The sequence below is a fragment of the Zalophus californianus genome, chromosome 14 (assembly GCF_009762305.2).
Source record: "Zalophus californianus isolate mZalCal1 chromosome 14, mZalCal1.pri.v2, whole genome shotgun sequence".
Lineage (NCBI taxonomy): Eukaryota > Metazoa > Chordata > Mammalia > Carnivora > Otariidae > Zalophus > Zalophus californianus.
Genome location: NC_045608.1, coordinates 16,690,286 through 16,712,933, shown reverse-complemented (window position 1 = coordinate 16,712,933; position 22,648 = coordinate 16,690,286). Strand labels below are relative to the sequence as shown.

The following is a 22,648-nucleotide window of genomic DNA, read 5'->3' as shown; positions in this document are numbered from 1 at the left end:
TTAACAGTGCCTTGCACAGCTGTTATGTGAATGACGGCCCTTGGAGGGGATTTTATTAGCCTTTATTATTCCCCTACTACATATGGGGCTCAGAAAGGGGACATGACTGGCCCAAAGTCACAGAGCAAGTAAACCCAGGACCTAAGCACTCTACTCTCCCACTGCCCACTCTGCTGAGCAGGGGGCAGCTGTTTGGACATCTGTTTTACACACACCCTGGGATTTCCTCCGTGGCAAACACCTTGTCATCGCTTCCTCAGGAAAGCCTCTGCTGACCTCCCCGGAGGACGCCAGGCCTCCTTATTAGAGCCTACCACAGGTCCCTGCATTTTTCTCGCATAAAAGCATCACGATTTGTAACCCCGGCGTACTGAAGCACTTCATGTCTGTCTTCCCGCCAGGCTGGAAGCTCCAGGAAGACAGGAAGTGGGCAGACCCTGGCTGGATGCTCACCCAGTACCTATTCTCCTTTTCTAATAGAGCCTGACTTTGTTCGGGGCAGCTGGGTACCCAGCCAGATCACTATCTCTCCCAGGCTCCCCTCCAGTTAGAGGTACAAGGTTCTGGCTTCTGAGATGACAGCAGGTCCCTAACGGTGCTCAATAAATGCATGCTGGGGGCACCTGGGTGGCTCAGTTGGTTAAGTGGCTGCCTTCGGCTCAGGTCATGATCCTGGGGTACTGGGATCGAGCCCCACGTCCGGCTCCCTGCTCAGCAGAGAGCCTGCTTCTCCCTCTCCCTCTGCCTGCCACTCTGCCTACTTGTGCGCTCTACCAAATAAATAAATAAATAAAATCTTTAATAAATAAATAAATAAAAATAAATGCATGCTGAACGCAGGACTGTTGGGCCAGCTCTGGGCGTGCAACTGGTACTCAGGAAATGCCCGTCATCTGACTGGGCCCAAGAAGCAAAAGACCCCCACAGCTGCCCTTGCCTGGGAAATACGTTTATTGGTTCTGAGAGAACAGGGCTGTGGCGAGCTGGGACGGGCACAGAGCGAAGGAGGGCGGCGAGAGGCTTTGCCCCGGGGCGGACATGCTGTGTGGGGGCTGCCGGCGGGCTCCCTGGCCCACCCCACCAGCAGCGGCTGGGTCCGTGGCACTTGGCGCCCGGCGTCACCTCTGCCGGCTTGGCACGGTGGCCTCGGCGGCGGCGGGCGCCCCCCCTTTCCAGTTGCAGGAGTTGTGAGTCTTTCACAGTGCGGAGGGGTGGGGGTCCAGGGTGGGCACCTCCCCGGGGTGCAGGCAGGCCCCGTCCGCCAGTCCATCCTGGGCTCTCGGCGGCTGCGGCGGGGTGAGGCGCACTGCGGCTCCTCTTCTCCCGCCCAGGAGCTTGGCAGTCCTGGAGGGGCCCTGGCGGCCTCAGCGGGACATCATCCGGACAAACTCTGCGAGGGCACGGGACGGGGTGGGGAGAAAACAGCACAGTCAGGCCCAGCTCAGGCCGCCGCCTCCAAATCTCCCTCGGATGCGAGGTACCCCCACTGCCATCGGGCCTCTTCCAATCCATCCTGTGCACAGCAGCTGGGGGAGGGGGCCTGTTTCATCTACATGGCTGACCCCTCTGAAACTTCTCAGGGCTCCCCACGGGAAAATGTCCCATATCCTGTCGGTGGCCTCGAGGCTCTCCCTGCTGTGGCCCCAGCTGACGTCTCTCTCTCTCTCTCTCTCTCTCTCTCTCTCTCTCTCTCTCTCTCTCTCTCTCATGGCTCACCCTCCCTGAGCTCCAACTGCCCGGATCTCCCTCTCAGGGCAGCGGGCACACTCACCCTCCCTCCACCTCTCAGCTTGCCTGCAACCTGTCTCCTCTTTCTCCTTTTTCTTTGAACTAGACTTGATTATTTGGAGCAGTTTTAGGTTCACAGCAAAATTATGCAGAAAGTACAGAGTTCCCATTTACACCCTGCCCCACACCTGCACATCCTCCCCCACCATCAACATCCCGCACCAGTGTGGGACGTTTGTTACAATGGATGAACCTACATGGATGTGTCGTTATCACCCAGAGGCCACAGTAACATTCAGGTTCACCCTCGGTGCTGTCCATTCTATAGGTTGGGGCAAATGCGCAAGGATGTGTATCCACCACTACGGTGTCATACGGAACGGTCTCACGGCCCTAAAAATCCTCTGTGCTCCACCTGTTCATCCCTCCCTCCCCCTAAACCCCTGGCAACCACTGATCTTTTTACCGTCTCCATAGTTTCGTCTTTTCAAGAATGTCACACAGTTGGAATCACACACTATGTAGCCTTTTCAGATTGGCTTCTTTCACTTAGCGATAGGCACTTAAGATTTCTCCCTGTCTTTTCATGGTTTGATAGCTCGTTTCTTTTTAGTGTGAATAATACTCCATCATCACAGTTTATCCACTCACCAACTGAAGGACGTCTTGGTTGCTTTCAGGTTTTGGCAATTGTAAATAAAGCTGCTATAAACATCCGTGTGCAGGTTTCAGTGTAGTCGTAAGTTTCAATTCATTTGGGTAAATACCCCTTCTTTCTTTTTCACCTGGCAGTTCCTACTCATCCCTTAGGGCTCTACTTATTTACAGCCTCTCCAGGAAGCCTTCCTTAATCCCCTCTCCAGCTTGGCACAGATGCCCCCTCTGTACCCCACAGCTTGCTGTATTCCCCCCAAAACAGCATGGATTATACTGTTGGCTTCTGTTTTCCTTGTTGGTCTTGGGTTCCTCAAGGCAGAACTCAACATGCAGTAGGAGTACGATACATGCTAGAAGAATAAATGGGGGAGGGGCGCCTGGGTGGCTCAGATGGTTAAGCGTCTGCCTTCGGCTCAGGACATGATCCCAGGGTCCTGGGATCGAGCCCCGCATTGGGCTCCCTGCTCAGCGGGGGGCCCGCTTCTCCCCCTCCCTCTGCTTCTCCCCCTGCTCATATTCTCTCTCTCTCTCTCTCTGTATCTCTGTCTCTCTCTCTCTCTCTGTAACTCTGTGTCTCGAATGAATAAATAAAAAAACCTAAAATAAATAAATAAATAAATAAATAAATAAATAAATAAATGGGGGACCCTGGGCTTGTAGGGAAGGGCCATTGTCTGTGGGGGTGAGGGGGCACTGCCAGGACACAGGGCGACCTGAAATTCAAATCTGGTGGCAGCAAAGCCATCTTTCCATGTAGCCACACTCTCTTCAAACTTGGAGTCTACCTGCTCCCCAGAAAAGACCTCCCAACCTTTGGGTTCTGGATACACTCACATTCTGGCACATGTTTATCTTGTCTTTCTGTTCAGAATGCAAGTTCCTAGAGTTCAGAGTCAATGTTTTACTATATTTTTGCCCTGTATCCCATAGCTGTCCTGAATGGTATCATGCAGTGTAGTGTATGTAGTGGTTGAGATTCCAGATGTGGAGTATGATCCAGCTCTGCATCTTAATAGTGAGGTGATCTCAAGCAAGTCATATGACTTCTCATATGAGCCTCAGTGTCCTCATCTGTATCATGAGGCAATAAAAGTGCAGTCCAGAGGGTTGTTGTGAGAATAAAATGGGACAATATGTATAAGCGTACTTAGTACAGTGACTGGTATATAATACATGTACAATAAATGATAACTATTGGAATTATTACTAATTTGTTTAAAAAAAAAAACACTCTTACTGAGCATTAGCTATGTGCCAGGTGCTGAATTATGAGGAAATACAGAGATAAAGAAAATGTTCCTTTCCAAAAGTTCCATCAAAAGGAGACACAGCTAGCACTCGAGGGACAGTGTGAGGAACGAGGGCGAGCCTGAGGTGCTGTAAAAGCCCGGGAAAGAGGAATTCAGCCTGCAACCAGCGAGGAAGTGCCAGAGGAAGTGGCCCCACTGCTGGGTCTTAAAGGGTGAAGAGAATTTAGTCCAGGTGAAGAGCAGAATAAAAGGCATCCTGACCAAAAGAACAGTGCATTCAAACGAGAGCATGGCAGGATCATGGACCACAAGTATCAGGGTATGGCTTTAAGGCAGAAGGTGAGTAAAGGGACAGGTGGAGCTGCAATTGGGGAGGTGAGCCGTGGTCTGATCTCAGGGGCCCTGAGTGTCAGATTGATGAATGGGGTGCTCCGAAAATATCTAGCATGGATGGAAGCAGGAGTAGATGGACAGATAGATGGGCAGAGATGGATGGGGTCAATAGACGCAAGAATGGATGGATGGATGGATGGGTGGATGGATGGATCAATCAATTGATGAGAAGATGGATGAAGATGGGGAAATGACTCTACAAACAGAGAGATCAATGGAAGTGTGGGTAGAGATATAGGCAGTTGGAGAGAGATACATGAATGTATGAACAGAAGCACAGAAGTATAGATGTATGGGGCGCCTGGGTGGCTCAGTCGGTTAAGCCTCTGCCTTCAGCTCAGGTCATGATCTCAGGGTCCTGGGATCGAGTCCCGCATCAGGTTCCCTGCTCAGCAGGGAGCCTGCTTCTCCCTCTACCCTTCCCCCATGCACATGATCTCTGTCTCTCGCAAATAAATAAATAAATTCTTAAAACAAACAAACAAACAAAAAACAATCCTTTAAAAAAACAGTATAGATGTATGGATAGACAGATATACATGGGTAAGCGGATACATGGATGAATGTACAAAAGAATGAACAGACACATAGTTACATAAGTGCAAGAATAAATGGTAGAATGGATAATTGTTTAGAGATGGATGAGTGGATAGACACCTGGACACACGAAAAGATGGGTGAATGAATAGATGGCAAGATGGACTGATGGATGGATGGGGGTAGGAATGAATGGGAAGGTGGATTACAGGAGTGCCTGGATGAAGGGGTAAGAGAATGGAAGGGTAGGAGCATGGAAAGTTGGAATCATGATGGGTACACAGTTGGAAGTCTCCATGGATCGTCACTACCACCTTGGCTTCTCTTCCACATTCACACCTCACCTACCTTCAAAGTCTACTCGTCCATCCCCATTGAGGTCCACATCTCGGATAATTTCCTCTATGTCTCGGTGTCCCACCTGATGACCCAGGAGTTTCCTCATGGCCTCTCGTAGCTCACTGGTGCTTATCTCCCCATCACCATTGGTGTCAAACTGGAGAGGGCAAAGAGGAGAGAGGAGTAGCTACAACATGGGGAATGTAGAAGCAGATCCCAAGGTTGGGCTCCTTTTCTAGCCTGTCTCCCCCCTTCCCCAAAGACCCTTCTCTGTCCAAGCTCCTTCCCCTGGTATGTGATCCAGGGCTCAGATTTCTCAAGTAACCATCCTGCAGGTCGGAACTCTAACAACCCCCCTCACCCCTGCCTGTCCAGTGCCCATTACTCACCTCTCGGAAAGCATCTCGCAGTTCCTTCACTCCGATCATATCTGCTGTTTCTGCCAGGAGTTTAGGTCCCATTAGCTCTACGAAGTCATCAAAATCCACATGGCCACCCACTGGAGATAGAGGAAAGGGCTAGGTCATCCATCCAAGCACTCCCCATCTCTAATTAAGCAAAGGAAGGCACTGTGAACCCCCCCCTTGACCTATCTAGTGCCAGGTCCAGGGTACAACCAAAGCCCAAATGAGGACAGAGAGGTGACTATGGACAGTTGGTCTGTCACAGAATGGCTCGGGGGGTGGCCAGGGTTAGGCCGAGGGAACCAGTCAGCAGGTGGACAGAGGCACATAGGGATGGAAGAAAGAAACACTGGGGAGGGCTCAAAGTGGGAACACAGCACAAACTCCTGGAGCTGCCTAGCAGAATGAGACTCTCGGCCCTCGTGGTGCCAGCTGGCTTGAGAGTTCACCCTCTGTGGGCTGTGCCTCTTTGTGGTCTCACTTCCCTACTCCCTCCTGACGCTTCCCTTCACCTTCACATAAATTGCTTGCACTCAGATACTTGTCTCAGGGTCTGCTTCTGGGAGAACCCAAACTAAGACAGAGAATAATATAGGAGTAATAGCTTCCTTCTGTTCAACAATCCCTGTGTGCCAGGCGCGGGGCTGTTTCACAGATATTCCCTCACGGACTTCCTGTGCTTCTCTCATTTTACAGTTTCCCCCTGAGAAAACAGGCTCAGAGAGACTAAGTCGTTTGCCCCAGGTCACAGAGCCCGGAAGAGATGGGCCCAGAACTGAGACCCAGGCCTGTGTGACTGCAGAGGACCACGATGGTGGGGGCGGGAAGGGAAGGAGGTGCACAGTGGAGGGACTCACGGTTCATGTTGATCTGCTGGGACAGCTCAATGAGCTCCATCTCCGTGGGCATGTAGCCCATGGTGCGCATGCAGTTGCCCAGGTCCCGACAGTTGATGTAGCCATCCTTGTCCTTGTCAAATTCTCGGAAGGCCTCTCGGAGCTCTGGGGAAAAGAATAACAGTGGGCATGGCTGAAGAAGAGACGAAAAGTGGGACCTGCAGAGCCTCTGGGCAGAGGCGGCCCAAGCGCCCACCAGCCGGGAAAGCCAGGCCCCGGAGCTGCCCAGACTGCACTCCCCTGACCCCTGGCCCCACAGAGGATGCCCAGCCCTATACCAGGCCACATCCCCAGGAGGCCAAGATGTCTCTTCCTCTCTTCCCAGCAATCTCCCTTCCCTCACCTTCCTGGACAGCTGAGCAACCCTTTCCCCTAAGGGGCCGGGTCTTACCTTCAATCTCCTCTGGCCGCAGTGATCTGTCCTGAAACAAAAGAATGTGTCCTATTAGCAGCTGCGAGGGGCCTAGAAGTCACAAAATGCCCAACCTGAGGACCATCCGAGGGACAGCAAACACCGGGTGGGGAGAGGGCCTGGACCACGTCATTGAGGGAAAAAAGTTCAGCCCCACATTCCCCATAGACACAGGAGATGCCCAGAGACCCCAGAGCCCCATCTGTGTCCCCATTTCAGACACAAGAATGTGTCAGGGAACAGAGTTGGTATGGAGGCAAAAACCTGTAAATAAAGCGGGGTGGGCGGGTTGTTGTGGGTCACAACAGAGAAGAAGCCTGCAAGGCAACAGGAGAAGGGCTGGAGGGACAGAAAGCCGGGACTCGACAGGCTGCCTGAGAGGAAGGGGAGGAGGAAGAGCCAAGGGCAAGGAGGAAGAATTAGGGCTGTGCCCTGCTTCTTGGGCATGGCCCACCTTCTCCAACTTGACCCCCATCCTACACCTTGCCCCGTCATGGGACACAGCATAGGACCCTGGGGGCTGCCAGTGCTGGGGGCTGCCGCCAGGGTCCAAAGCACACATCTCCAGCTTCGAGCCGTGCCCAGGTCTCCTTGGGGACTCAAGGAAGCCCTGGGTCTAGGGCATCTGAACAGATGGCAGAGAAGTCTCCAAAGAGCAGGCCCAGAGGACGCACAGGGTGGGCTCTGGCCGATGAGGTGCCGGTCACTCCAGACCTTCCCAGGAGGTGGACAGACCAGCACGAAATGGATGCCCAGCTGGAGCTATTCAGTAGGCTACAAAACTGGCGCCCAGGGCTCAGCCTCCCCACACGTCACAGCTCTCTGACTTTGGGCAGGAAGAATGTGGGGCAGGGTGTGCCTGCCCTGAGGAAGCGCACGCCGGGTGTGGGCACACCTCACATGAACACACACAGGCAGGCCCCAGCGAGCATGAGGCGTCTCAGCTGTGCACGCAGGCTGTTCTAGCCAACAGGGTCAGGGCAGGCAAGAGACAGCTGCCCACCCACTGGCCCCAGGGCAAGAGACACCAGCTCCGGAAACTCTGAGAGTCTTCTAGAAAGGGGCCGCTGAGGGACGCCTGGGTGGCTCAGTTGGTTAAGCATCTGCCTTTGGCTCGGGTCATGATCCCGGGGTCCTGATATCAAGTCCTGCATCGGGCTCCCTGCTCAGTGCAGAGTCTGCTTCTCCCTCTGCCTCTCTCTCCCTGCTTGTGCTCTCTCTCTGACAAATACATAAAATTAGGGGAAAAAAAGAAAAGAAAAGAAAGGGGCTACAGAGCAACACCTTGGGTGGATAAAAAGGATGATTTTTGCAATGCCCTATACCCCCAGCAAGTGAAGTGAGCAAGTAGGCAAGTGTATGCATGCACACACCTTAGGACAAGTCATTCAGACATGAGTCCTTTCCCACCCTTCAAGCCTCAAGCAGCCTCCCACTTCTCCAGGACCCAGCTCTGCAGGATTGGAGAGGAACAGGATGCTGCTGACCTCCACTGCAGCACCCTCCCCTTCTTGCATAACCAGAGCCAGGGAGCAGGAAAGCCAGGTACCCCTGCTCCATGTGCCTCTGGCAGAGCTGGTCTGGCGGAGTCCAGGCGGCCGACCCTTGGATCACACACTCCCCTTGTGGAGCAGTGGGGGTATGCGTAGTAGAGCCGGGGATGCCCACCAATGTGACAGGGAAACCATGAGCACCATCCCCAGGGGTCAGATGGGAAGACAGCACATGCACACTCCTTTTTCCCCAACACATGCGGTCTGGGAGAAGAGCTTGACCTCTAGAGTCAGACAAGCTCAAGTGCAAAGCCCGATCTGCTACTTCCTAGCTGTGGGGCCTTGGGCAGGTCACTTCAGCTCTCTGAGCCACAGTCTCCTCATCTGTAAAATAGGTTAATACCAGTACCCATGTTACAGGGACTTTGCGAGCATCTCGTGAGATGAGATATGTAAAGTGTTTAGCATGTGGCATTCAGTAAGTGGAACCTGCAAATGTTTGTGTCTGTAACATCATCATTATTACCCTCCTCCCTGTGACCGTTCAGATATCTGCCCGGACAGAGTAGCCGTGAGTGTGGTTATTTAAATTGGAATCGGAAGCCAATGAAATTAATAATGCAGGTCCTCAGTTGCCCTAGCCACGTTTCAAGTGCTCAATAGCCACGTGTGGCTGGTGGCTACTGTATCGGGCAGCATGGATCGTAGAATATTTCCACCACTGGAGGAAGTTCCCCTGGACAGGCCTGTGTATTCAGTGCTGCCGTTAGGAGAACAGGAAGCGTTTGAGTCAGACTCCCTGGGTTTGAAGCCGACCTCTACCACCCCCTAGCTGTCATCTTGAATATGTTTACCTCTCCAAATCAGTTTCCTCATCTGTAAAATGGGGGTGATAATAGGACTTACCTCTCAGAGTTGTTCTAAGCCTTACATGAGGCGATGCACCAAAGCACTTAGCACATAGCCTCGCACAGAGTATGTGTGCAAAAAAACAAGCAAGCAAGCAAACAAAACACATTAGCTGCTATTGTTACTTCTTGCTGGTGCATGTGGACACACCAGTGCTTTGCAGCCATGGGTGGGAAATTTGGGGGGGGTCAGATTCACAAGTTGAGGGTTTGGGGTACATCCATGAGGGGATACGGGTTGCTGCCGACAGAGCCCCTCTTCTTCCCAGCACCTCCTCATGCCCTCTGAAGCCAAGTCGAATGTGGCTCCACTGGGGCCAACTTACGTACAGGCTGCCTGTTCTCGGCGAAGCCCTTGCGCAGGAAAATGCAGGCGGGGCCCAGCAGGTTGTGCATGACGGCGCAGTTCTGGGCCAGCATCAGGAGTGGTCCCGGGAGCTCGCCGCTGGCTGCGGGCCCCTCCTGGCTCATCTGCACCACCATGTAGCTGTTCTTCTCCTCCCGGCGCATCTTCAGCCAGCACCAAGCAAATACAAAAGAGAGGCACGGTGTCACCTCCATGCCCCACAGGCCCTCCTGGCCTTAGCCTGGCTCCGGGTCCTAGAAGGGGCTCGCCTCAAGAGGAGACCCTTGAGAGTCAAATAGCGGGGTTCAGGATGCATGGGAGGCAGGAGTCAAATTGGTTCAACAGATGGAGTCTCTGATCCTTGACTGTCACAGCTGCTCCAGGAAGATCTGGGGGTGACACCCACTGTGTGGGACATGTGCACACACATGCTCACGACACGTACACACAGAATCACACACTCACGTGCATGTGGAAGCTTACAGAGAGAAGGGGCGGGGGCAGGGCTTCTGCTCCAACCAATGGGAAGTGCTCACTCAGAAACTAATGAATACCATCCTTGCCCAAGATGCTCCCAAACGGATTTGTGGCCCTGCGCCGCTGGACCCCACTGGAAGGCAGTGAGGACAGTCAGAGCTGGAACCACACAGAGCAAGCTCAGGTGGGCTGCTGGGCTGGCAGGTGCAAACACAGGGGCCTCGCTAACAGAAACAAGCAGGGAGGGGAAGAGGGAGGCCTGGGGCAAAATGGAGGCTGTAGGCTGCCTCTGAAGGGGCAGAGCCTTACTTAACTCAGCCCGATGTTTCCTTCTGATTTAAAGCACCGGCTGGGCCAGGCAAAGCCTATCTGTGGGTCAGATTCTTCCCAGTTTGCAGCCTCAAGACCAGACACTCTCTGCCCCCAGCAGCTCTCTTTCTCCCCCCTCCTGTCTGTCTCTGGCTCCCCGCCCAGCTTGCCCGACCTCTAGAGGCTGAGGCAGGGGCCCTCTCTGCTTACCGAATATAGCTGTGCTCCCAGGCCCTGGCCCTCCCCTCCTCCTCCCTGCTGGTTCCCATGCAGCTATAAAAAGTCAGCACTGTCCACAGACCGTCCCCTTAGGACAACAGCAGCATCCAGACACAACATTCTACTCCACCCTGGCCTCCCCAGGATGCCCAGGGCCCCCCAGGATCCAGGACAGGGTGCTCTGCCTTCAGTCCTGAGCTTGGATGCCTCCCCTCAGTGTGAGGATTTGGAGGCAAACCTTCCCAAGGAGAAACAGAGCAGCTAATACTTGGAGGGCTGTCTTTGTCCTAGAACCCCAGAGCTGCAGGCCCTACCCTTCTAGCCTGCTGCCCCCACCCCCACTTGCTGCCAGGTTCCTCCAGCTGACAGAAGGTCATGCCCAGGAGAAGACCCTATGACCTAGGGGGCAGCCTCTCCTCCCAGGCTGAGAAGCAGAACTAGCTCCCCCCGGCTTACGTCATCCTGCCTCTCCTCTCCTGCCTCTTCTCCCCAAAGCCCCACACTCTGGGGCTACAGACTAGACTCCCCTCCCAACTTCCTAAGCCTCTCAGGCCTAGAGAGGGAGGAGCAGTATCTTAGTTCAGACCCTGGGTGAAGGTCTTCAGTGCAAGGCCCAAGTTCAGTGAATGCAATAGGGTAGGTCTTTGGTTGTCTCAGAACTTGAGAGATGTCAGAGAGGCCAAGGGCCATTCTGGCTTGATGTCTAAAAGAGTTCAGAGCCTCGGCCATACTCGCACAGGCTTCCAGGACCCAGGCTAGAGCGAGGGCAGAATCAGAGAGACCTTCCCAACTGGGAGGCTGGCTCAGAGGAAGCCCGGGAGTAGAGAGCGGCTGGACCCCAAGAAACAATCTCCGGAGATGTGTGTAGAGAATCAGCCTTTTCGTTCCTGGCTGAGTCTTGCACACTTGGCTCAGAGTGAGCACAAGCCTGGAGGGTGGAGGCAGCAGGCAGCATAGAACTCTGAGAGGTGATTCAGTGCCTGGCTTTGGGATCCAACAGTTTGAGGACAAATTCTCGCTTGCTGTGTGACCTTGGGCAGGTGACTTCAACTCTCTGTGCTCTAGTTGCCATCTCTGCCCAGTGGGTATCAACGTGGCCACTCACAGGATTCTCGTGAGAAATAAATGAGCTATTGCCCAGCGCCTGGAGCATAGTAAGAGCGGAAGACATGGAGCTGCTGTGGGGATGACAATGACGGGGATGCCGGAGATGCCGATGGTGGAGATGCAGCATAAGAGATGCTGGGAGCCAGAAGGCATTTACTTCTGGCTCCAGAGCAAGTGGGAGAATATGTGCCCATCAGGGAAGACCTGAGAAGGGATGGAGAAGAACGTGTCCCCACGAAGGAGGCACCAGTGGTGGCTAGGGATTTTCCACTGCATGTCTTGATCATAATACCGCCTGGCACCAAGTTGCCCCAGGAGGCTGCTGTTCTTCCCCGGCCGGTGATGGCACCTGACAGCCTGGTCCTGCCCTGCACAGAGCCCGGAGCAAGCCACCTCTCCCCGGCCCCGGCTGCCCGGCCGCCACACTCAGGAAGCCAAGTGGGCAGCGGTCCACAGGCTGACAATGTCTCCTGGCACCATGGGGCCATCTCCCAAGTGTAGCATAGCAACAAGAAGGGTCAGCTGGCCTCACGACCCAACAGCTTTCTAACAACCCAAGCTGGCCAAGAGAAGGCAGGTCAGAACTCTCTCTCTCCTGGAAGGTATTCAGGAGTGGTTAAATGAGCCAGGGCTTGGTGAGGTGGGAGAGGGAATCACTCGCTGCAGCAAGTGGGAATCCGGACGACCTGCAAAGTCCGACGCGGGAATCTGTGAATAACACTTCTGCCAGCAGGGAAGAGAGAGGCAGCCTCTCTCGGAGGCAAAAATACAAATAAAATACGAGCTATGGATTCACACGGACCGACGTTTCAAAACTCTCAACTCTGTGTCCACTGGGCTGTGTGACCTTAGGAAAGCTCTTATCTCTTAAGTCCAGCTCCTTTCTCTATAAAACAGCCAAGAGAACTACTTGGTGGAAAAGAGCAAATGAGATCACAGACGCTGGATACGTTGTAGCTATTCAGAAGAAAGTAATTATTACTATTACAAAAGAACATGAAATTGAATGCAATGCGTTTTATTGTCTTTTACCTTATTCCGCGGACTCAAACAAAACCTCTCCTATTTTCCTTCTTCCCTCCACCCCGCCTTCTCCGAACATCCAGAGTGGAAAAATGGGGATCATGATGATGGTAATATGAGCTGCCATTTATTGAGGACTCCGTTCCGGGCAGTGTGCACAGCACTTTATTTGCTTCTAACGATCACCTTAGGAGGTAAATATTAGTATTCCCACCTGGTGGACGGGGGAACTGAGGCCCAGAGAGGTTACGTAACTTGCCCAAGGTCACATGGCTGGAAAGAAAAGGTTTGAGAAGTGGGGCTCTTAAGCACTCTGTGGTGTACGGGGGCGGGGGGAGATGGGGGGGCAGAGGGACAATGCTTGTTGTTGTTAAAGTTCACCTCTTTAAGCTCCGGACAGAACTCCGGGGGAAATCTTTCACCCTGTGGTCCTCTAGACTAATTCAGGTCAGTTTCCGCTTCTCTGCAACAGCGTGGAGGTCACCTCTGGTGACAAAGACTCCCCTAAGATGACAGATGATGTGGGCTGTATGCACAAAAGGAACTGTCAACCCTCGGAAGGATCCAAGGGACCAGTGAGGATTAAAGGGAATTTGATGTGAGCAGCTTAGCTAAATAGGAAGACGATGAACAGAAAAACCCGGAATGTCCTAAGAAGACTATCGAACTGACCCAGGAGGTAGTACGGGGTTAGGGACAGAGAAGCCATTAGCTAACCTGAGACCTTGGGTAAGTCACTTCACCCCAGTGGTAATTAAGTTCCTTGACTGGAAAATGACAGAACTGGAGGAAAACATCCCTATCATTCCTCCTTCCTTTAAATAATATCTACGAGTTTCTTCTCCAGCTTGACTACAGAGGGCTAGAAACACAGGCAGAGCCTGCCTGAAGCAAAACCCTATAGATGTAAGCCCAGCTTTGCATAAAAAAAAGTGTTTTGGAGGTGGTGATTTGCTTTCCAAAAGGAATTCTTGCAAAAGGATATTATCCTGGTGTATAAGCAATAAATCCACGGCAAAAAGCGACTTACAGACACCTTTGCTCAATATCCTATTTCTCAGTAAAACAATCTGGGGCCCTGAACCAGCCTGGTCCTAGTTGAGATTCTCTGACCGGATTCAGGAATTATTGAGGGTAGCAGGGCATACCCCAGTAGCAATGGGAGCTACTTCAAAACCCACAAGTCGGAAGGCTTAGAGACCACCAGAGAGAGGGCCAGAGACTCTTAAAGAGATGAATGAGCCACCACCCCTCCCACAGCCCTACAGCTGAGAAGCCCTACCTCAGTAGCAGCAGGGTCAAAAGCCCAGCTCAACCTTCTTCAGATCCAGCAGCCCCAAGGGGATCTGTCCACTCACATTCTATGGACCTGGGCTTGTCATTTTATGGCCCAGGAACTACCTGGTTTCTTTTCTAAATCTTGTGCTAATTCCCAAACACAGCCCACCCACCCCCCCCCATGCAGCTGTAAGTCCCAACTTCAGCTCAGAGCCCGAGACACTGAAAACGGGGATCAGAGGGAATCTGGAGGTGGGAACAGGGAAGGAGCTCTCGACAGAACCCATGGAAAGGGTAGCAAACTTCAGATGCCCACCCCCTCTGTCCCCAACTCTGGGACAGATGGCAAGAGGCCCCCTTCCCCTGCCCCAGGTATTGAGAATTCCAGAAACATACCTTCCTTGAGAGATTTCTCAGTGGAGACTTGACACAGTTGCCCATCCTAAGCTGAGGCAGCCCCTCTCAGGATCCCCAGGTCCATGAAGGAGGCTCCTGGGGTCTAAGAGACCTTAGTCCCTGTCACGGCCAACCCCAGCCTCCCTCTGCCCGCGCAGCTCTTCCTCCTGGCCCGTTCTGAACCCTCTCTCTTGCGCGCGTGCTCTCTTACTCGTCTGCCTGCTCTGGCTCTCTGATTTTTTTTTTTTTTTTTTTTTTGGTGGATTGTCTGTGTGTTTGTGTGTCTGGGTTAAACTTTCTGGACACTTTCTTAAGGAGATGAAGGCAGGAGGGGAGAGTGCAGGGCACATAGAAAACCCTCCGGGGAGCTGATGGCAGAGGACAGCAAGCTGGGGAAGGCTGCCGGATCATCTACATCAGATTAGAGCTCAGTCCTCTCTCCGGTTCATTTCCCTTCCCTCAGCCCCTCCTCTCCTGCTGCCAAATCTGCAGGGAGATTGCTTCAGGGAGGGGGGCCCAGAATGGCAGCTGCAGCTGGGAATTAGGCCAGCAGACCTAGAAGGGGAAGCAGGCTAGTTTGGGCCACCAAAGCCAGGTTGCCTCCCAGCTCCCAGTCTTGTGTGTGCATTCACACACACACACACACACACACACACACACACACACACACACACACACACCTGCGCACAAACACACACACGCAAGCACCTAGGGACAGACACACATCTTAATTGCCCCCTGGCGATCGCAGCTGGATTGAGAGCAGGCAGTTCCAGTTCAGGGCCTGGAAGATCATGTGACATCCCCATCACGCTCCATTTTTCACACTTGCTTCGTCACTGAAATGGGATGAAGCTCCGGGGCTGGAAGCACAAGCTGAGCCAACAGCAGCAAGCAGATCCTTCCGCTCCCTTTGCTACATGGGGTCTCTCCAACCCAAGAGAAATCAAGAGACTGCGGGGGTAGCGGGGCATGATGGAGGCAGTGCTGGCGCAGAGGGCGTGATGGAGGGCTGCCAACCCTCGAACAATCCTTTGCCTAATCCTGAGCGAGGATCTTTCAAGGCTTCCTTGGGGTCCAGAGCAGAGGGGCCGCCCTTTGCAAAGTGGTCTTCAAGGTCCCACGACTGGAACTTTTTAGGTGAGTGGCTCTTCCTTGTCCCTCTGGGTTCCAGGTTTGATGAGAACTCATCTCAAGCCTCAGATGTCACATTCAAGATCTAGGGCAGGAGCCGGACGACCCAAGAGCGGAAGTGTCCCTGTTTCCCGGCCTCCAGCTTTTCCCAGCAGGGGGCGCCAGAGAGGTGATGGGAAGCCAAACTCTCCCCGCCCCTGATGCAACAACCCTTCCACGCCGCGCTGAAAGTTTTCAGTCCAGAGAGGCTGCTTTCCCAGGGACTTTGTGTCCAGCTTCAGTGGCTGGTCAGAAGTTCCATTAAGGGAGTGGGTGGGGCGCTACCCAGAAGGTGCCACAGGCTCGCTCGCTCCCAGGGAGTCGGGGGAGGAAGTCCTTGGAGAGCTCTTGACGTCTGTGCTGCTGCTGACATTGCAATGGTTTAATTAGGGGAGTTACTCAGCAGCCTTGTGGGGACCAAACCTCCAGAGGAGGTACGAGAAGGAGGGGCACCCCTGAGGACAGAGGGAGGAGCCTGGGGAGGTGTTGACGCCCAAAGGGCAGGAGAGACACCCGGGAGATGAAACCAAAGAGTGAGCAGCTAACATAAGTGCCTTCTCCAAAGATGCGTTCCTCCACAAAAGAGCATGAACCAGCCTCTCTGCGGGGCCCGGGGTCAGGGTCATGAGACTCAGGTGCATGAGAAGGGACTGCAGGCTTGAATCCTGGCTCTTTCGCCAGCTTCTGACTTCTCACATTCCAGAGCTTCTGTTTCCTTTCCTGGAAAAGGGGGTTTCCCCTTATCTTGCTTTTAAAACGGATGTGGACAAATACCCGGCGCGTGATAGATACTCAATGAGTAATTCTTAAAATGGAAGAAAGAAGTATCATTTGTCCAGTGTTTATGTGCCAGGCACTGTGCCTGGCTCTGTGAATGCTGTGGGGAACAAGATAAGCCTGGTCCCTGCTTTCAGGGAGCTTACATTCTAGCAGGCGGGCAAGAGCTATTAAAGAGCTATGAATGCACTTATTTAATCACGTTCCCGGTAAATGCTATGAAGGGGGAAGGAAACGCAAAACCACTGAGAATGTGAGACAAAGGAATCTGACTTAGTCTTGGGGGGATCAGGAAAGACTTGGAGATCAAGCCTAGGAAAGCAACCATCTGCAGACTCTTGACAAGCTGGCGCTCACCAGGGACCCCAGAGGGAAATCCAGTTAGGTTCCAGGTATAAACCCAATTCATATTAACTACCTGGGCAGATATATGGAAAGGCAGCGCAGCGTCAAGTGAAGATTCTCAACGCTAGCTGCAGATGATTCTGATTTAATAGGTGTAGGTGAGTTCTGGACATTGGTGGTGGTTAGTGCTCCAGGTTATTCTGATCTGCAGCCAGTGTTGAGGGCCATGGACACAGATACTAAGAGCTTGGAATGCAGGGGCAGACAAACCTGGGTTCAGATCTTGCCCTGCTGCCTAGCAAACTCTATGACCTTGAGAACTTGTAAATCTCTCTGAGCCTCAGTTTCTTTATAAAATGGGTACACTAATAACCCTTCCCTCCTAGGGCTGTTGTGAGGAGTTAGTGAGATATACAGGCAAAGGGCTGGACACAGTGCCAGGCACCTAGAAGGTGCCCCTTCGCCTGCCCAGCGTTGGTCTTAAAGGGCCGGCTATGCCGGCCTCTCCATACTCAGCAGAACACCCACTCAGTCAGACCTGGTGACTCCTGCCCCCTGCAGGCCAGCCCTGAGCACAGCACCCGCCTGCCGACCTTGATATGCCTGTCCTTGGAAGCCGGAGACAGGAGACAGCAAAATCAGGCCCCCGTGGAAAAGTCGTGCACTCTGAATAAATCCCATCCTTCTTTACAGGGAAGGATGCTGACCCTAGGTTGAGGCTGAAGGCAGCAAGGGACTCAGGGATTCAAACTCAGAGCTTCACTTAAGCTATTTGGGGCAGGGCAGGGCAGGCCGTGGTGGTCCCGAGGGACAGGGATAACTGGTATCTAGAGGGAGCAGCTGGCTTGACCTTTAGCAGCAAGTTTTTAGAAGGGCTGAACAGTAGGGGCTTCTCTAAGGAGCAAAGCACATGACGTAGCCCCACGTTCCCGCCCCCCTTCACTGGGGCAGCAGACCCTGGGCTTCCAGAAGCCTACACTTGGGAGTTCTGGAATGGAATAATAGGACCAGAGGGATGAGAAGGATAAACCCATTGCTGATTATTCCTGATTAGGAGGGAGGCTGGCCTCCAGCCCTAATCAGTTCTATCACCAGTGTTCAGACTTGGATGACAGCCCAGGGTGAACGCACTCAGGGAAAGCTGGGTCGTAACCTGAGAGGTGCTTTGTGGATGCTTCTGACAAATAGGAAACACTCTTATGTGACTTCCCACCCAACCAGTTCTTTAGAGATCACAGTCCTGCCATTTACTTATTGTGTGGCCTTTGGACAAGCCACTTCCCCTCTCTTGAGACTGTCTCCTCATCTCTAAAATCGGGGATGATAATGCCAACCTTCACAGGTGGCTGAGAAGATACTTGGGCAATTGTTTAGTGAGCTCTTGACTGAGGTCTCAAGCACCCTTGCTGCTTCCCCCAAACAGCTAAAGGCAAACGCAGCTGTCTGGGAGGACTCCACAGGATTGATATCAACCACAAGCTGACCTTCTCTTTCCCTTTCCCCAGGCCCCAGGGGAAAAGCAATAGGGGCTTTTTGCCCAAGTAGGGAGAGACTTTGCAGGGCCGGAGTGAATACGGTACACAGCCCTCTAAGCTATAGGAACTAAGAAACTTCTGCAGATCTGAGGCTGGAGATACTGGTCATTCACCCATTAGATACTGTGATCTTGTTATGTGCAAAGCAGCTTGGGAATTGGGCTAGACTATTCAAATCAGAAAAGATGTCGCTAGAGCTAGAAAAAGGGGAAGGATGGGACAGAGATGTGGGTTTTATACACATCTGCCTCCGCTACAAGGGGTGTTTCTTCCCCAGCTTAGAGTAAGGAGCAGAAAAACTGTTCTTAAAATAGTTTTACAAGACCCAATGCCAAGAGTTGCCCCCAAATCATGCCTATTCTGAGTTAATGTCTGATATCACATCTCTCTTGGCCGCTGGGTGGCATGTCCTTAGCTGGCCACAAAGAGGGTACTAGGGAAGGTCCCTTGTCATTCAGCTCCTACCTTTAATGGCCTTTCTCACCTTGCTCAGAGACAGCTTTCAAAGTACCTTACACAGGCCCACATTCAGACAGTTACTTTACTAACAATAACATTAATGAAGGCTACCGTTTTTTTCCAGAACATACTGGAGCCAGTCCATTTAATATCCTTAATCTTGTGTGACCCTCGTTAATAGCTCTGCAAGGTAGTTTTTGTCAATCTCATTTCTGGATGAACAAACCCAGACCAGAGAAAGAGAGAGAGGAGAACAGGCCCAAGATCACAGCAATGGGAAGTGACAGAGCTGGGACTGGAACCTACATCTCTACTTTCTCCCAAGCTACCATTCTATGGCTTCGACTCAAAACCACACCATTTGCCTGCAGGCAGTAAGGATGCTCTGGGAGGTCACTGAAAGAATCTTAATTCCTGTTCCCCCTAACATGGGAGTCTATCTCGGTCCCTTCAGTGTCACTTTGAGCCCTGGCTCTCCCTGACTCTAGTACAAATGGAAGGAAGAAGGTCTCGGACAGCACTTGGTAGTTAATCAGCAATAACAACAACAACAACAAAACAACAACAATAATAATTAATATCAATGGAGCCCTTGCTCTGGACCATGCACTGGCCAAAATCTGTACATATCTCCATGTCCCATTTAATTCCCCCAAACCCAGTGAGGTACTACGATCTTCCCTATTTTGCAGATAAAGAAACAGAGGCTTTATGAGGTTAAGCGATTCACTTAAGGTTAAAAAAAAAAATAGAACTTGGGAGACATGAGAAAAAGACCTCCCAGGACTATATTTTGCCCTAAACAGATTCTATCCGAAGGTTTCCATATTCAGAACCTATGTCCCTTCTCTTGGTCCTGGCCCTGTCTCTAAGAACAGAAATCTCAATACAAAGAGACGGGAAGGAAAGACTAATTTCCCTCTGTCTCAGTGTCTCAGGAGACTGGAGACTCTGACCCAAAAGTCCCAGGCTGTGTTCTGTTGTCATTGCCGCTGCTGTTCAAGCAGATGCCTCAGAGCTGTTAGCAGGAAGCCCAAACTGAATGTGCTGAGCTTTACAGAAAAAGTCTGCAGCTCCATAGTCAAGAGCTTCCAGAGGGAGGTGGTAAATATTTGATGGGACCTTCCAGCTCTTCCTGACTCAGGTGACCCTGGTGACATTTCAGAATACTGGGCTGGAGAATAGTCTTCATTAATGACTAAGAAAGTAGAAGGAGGAAGAAAAGCAGGTAGCTGAAATGCTCTGAGCTCACAAAGGGCCCATGCAGGCAAATTCTGTTAAGATTGGAAAAAGAAGAGGCTCTTTTTCTAGGAACGAAGTCATATTCGCAGCAAAATGAATAACCAGAAAGTGAGTGATTCTGGGCCAGTGACTCACCCTTATAAACTGCTAGATTGTAAGCTCCAAAACAGCCAGAAGCCCAGCTGTCGTGTCCACTGGTGTCTCCCTCGTGCCCCACAAATACCTGGGCAAAGTAGATACCCCCAAATATCTGATAGATGTATGACTAGATGTCACCGATTCCATGACCCAGACCCACTCCACAGACCACTGCCCGAACACCCCACACCGCCTGCCAAATACATAAGCCACTGCAGTGAACTTCCACCTCAACACGTTGCTGCGCTCAACACTCTCAAAGCTCTGCCTCCAAATCTCTACTCTGAAGAACTGCTTCCAGCTAACTCGGCTAACAAGGGCTCCCCACAGGAACAAAGCCACACATTGCTGCCCTATCACACCACACAGCAGCCCCGTGCAACCCGAATCCACGTGTAGCTCCTTCATGTCAGACCTCCACCGGCCTCAGCCGCCACGGAGTAGTATTTTGAAAAGGAATGTGCAGATCTGAGGCAGAATACACACACGGCCTCCTTGGAATTCTGATCCCGCATGGCGAGCCAGGAGCTTGAAACAGCTTCTCTACACTACATCCCAGCACAGAACCACTCAGGGCCCTCTCTTCCTCCACACACCATGCAAACTCTGCCATCAGACCCCTGCATTACTCCCCTCCTCGGCTGCCGCAGAACGGTCTCAACGCTGTGCTAGTGAGTTTGAATTAATTATGGACTCAGAACTAGAGGCAACCCTGGCTTTGCTCGGGAGTTCACAGGTTCTTTTCCGCGAACCTCTCTCCCCAGCAGTGCACCCCAGACTGGAGACGTGGATTAGAGGACAGATGCTCAGCTGCCTGGGACCCTTAAGAGAAAGACCTAGAGGAAACGAGTGTAGCCACTGGTGAACCCTTAGTGACCTTTCTGACCCTAGAACGCACATCGACTCAGGCTAGGGTGTTATTTCACGGCCTACGACCTGACAACTGCCCAACCGCCATCCCAGCGACATCCCTGGAGTGACAACCTCCTTAAAACACCCCTGAAGTTCCGATTTGAGCCATAGCTCTGTGTAGCCCCTCCGTGCTACCCAGACACTTCTCTTTTCTCATATTTTTGAGTCTCCATCTAGCTCTCCTAACTTTTCCCAGGTCTCTGGGGCCACCACAGCCCGTGACCAGCGTCCCCCATCCCCAAGCAAGGCTGTGTGCCCCGAGGTAGCCATTCTTGAGCCCCCTAACTCCAAACCCCTTGCTCCTTTGGGTGGCTCACTGGCAGTCTTGGCTGGAGACCAGAGGAGTGGATTTGGCGCCACCTGCTCGGAGCGCCCCTGCTGACCCCTGCAAATCTCCAGACGGCTTGCGGCGGTCGTTCCCTTCCAGGACTGGCCTATTCTGGCAGGTGGAGGGCGGCGAGGCGCTGGTGCTTCGCCCAGGAGAGGCCCGGAGCGTGGACAGCGCACAGGGTGCTGAATCAGGCACCGGGGGGGGGGGGGGGGGGGGCGGGGAGGAGGAGTGCCGGCCAGGGCGCAGGGCTGCGGAAGGACTACGGGGAGTGTAACCCGGGGCCGCGGGCAGCGGGAGGAGGACTGTGGGCGCGCAGCCGCGCAGGGTCCCGAGCGCCTTGCCCGGGAGCGCGGGCGGGAGGCGCGGCCCTTACCTGGCCGAAGGCGGAGCTGAGCATGGGGCGCAGCTGGTGGAGGAACGGGTCTGCCTCGGACGCGGCGGCTGGAGCGGAGTCCCCGCGACCCGGGGCTCTCAGGGAGCCCCGGAGGCCGAGCGCCGGGGACAGCCCCCGTTCCTCCCCATCCCGCCCGCGGGCCGGCGGCAGCGGCGACGGCGGCGAAGGTCGGGACGCCGCGGTCGGCAGCGCCTCCCGGGGCCTGCAGTGCGCCTGGGGGAGCCCGCGCCTGCTCCCCTGCGCTCCCTCCTCTCGCGGCGCCGGCCGGCACAGGGGCCTCCGCGAACTGGGGTCCCCGGACGGCGGCGGCGTGCCGGGGCCGGTGCCGGGCAGCCGGCGGCCAGGCAGCCCTGGCTCCCGGGCAGGGCCGTGGCGGGGAACCCGGCTGCCCCCGCTCGCCGCCGCCGCCTTCAGCAGCGACGTCTTGGACTCGCTTTTGGCGATGTGCGAGCTCATCGCGGCGGGGCCCGCGCTCGCATGGCCCGGCGGGGGCGGCGCGGTGCGGCGCGGCGCGGGGCCCCCGGCGGGCAGAGAGCGGGGCGCCCGGCGGGAGCCAAGCCCGAGGACGCGCTGGAGGCGGGCGCCGTCCCCCGGCCGCTTAAATGCGGCCCCGTCGCCGCCGCCCATGTGACAGCGCAGCCTCTACGCCCGGAGCCCCGAGCTTCCCGGCGGCTGGCGGTGCGGATCTGGGGGGGCCGCCGGCTGTCCCCGGAGAGCCCACCCCCGGCTCCTCGGCGGCCCAGGTACCGCCGCGCACCGCCCCTTTCCCCGCCCCGCGCTCGAGGAGCCCCGCTTCCGGGCGGCCCCTGGCGGCGGAGGGGGCACTGCGGCGCGTCGCCGGGAGCGCTGGGGCAGGGGCTTGGCGAATGGCCCCAAAGATGCTCGGACCTTGGTGGCCCGCAGTGCCTCTTAACACGCCCGGAGGTTCCCACAGTGACCCGGAGCCGCCGAAAGCTCCAGAAATGCGGGCGGGGTGCATGCCCCAGGGGGTACAACTTTGGAAATGAGAGAGGTGCAGTAAACTGGCGACCTAAGGAGGAGGAAGGCACTCTATGACGGCACTACGTGCAGACACCGGAGCCAGAATGGCGTGGAAGGACACTGCTGGAAGGAGTGTCTGTGGGGTACTTCATCCACTCCAGTACCGCGGAGTGCGACCAGGATGACCCT

The 22,648-nt window shown here is 54.0% G+C and overlaps 1 protein-coding gene across 3 annotated transcripts; it reads right to left on the bottom strand.

Annotated features, from left to right (window-relative positions):
- Positions 1-929: 929 nt before the first annotated feature.
- CABP1 (calcium binding protein 1) lies at positions 930-22,105 on the bottom strand. 3 transcript variants are annotated; one of them, XM_027575201.2, is made up of 7 exons: positions 21,458-22,063; positions 9,348-9,527; positions 6,596-6,626; positions 6,166-6,309; positions 5,294-5,403; positions 4,914-5,061; positions 930-1,390 (listed from the first exon to the last, which is right to left on the bottom strand). In XM_027575201.2, the coding sequence occupies exons 1-7, from the start codon at positions 21,932-21,934 to the stop codon at positions 1,365-1,367; spliced, it is 1,116 nt and encodes a 371-aa protein (XP_027431002.1). In that variant the 5' UTR covers positions 21,935-22,063; the 3' UTR covers positions 930-1,364. The 3 variants fall into 3 exon arrangements, with proteins under 3 accessions (XP_027431002.1, XP_027431004.1, XP_027431003.1); XM_027575203.2 differs by lacking the exon at positions 21,458-22,063 and adding an exon at positions 14,173-14,232; XM_027575202.1 differs by lacking the exon at positions 9,348-9,527 and having other exon boundaries at positions 21,458-22,105.
- Positions 22,106-22,648: the final 543 nt, after the last annotated feature.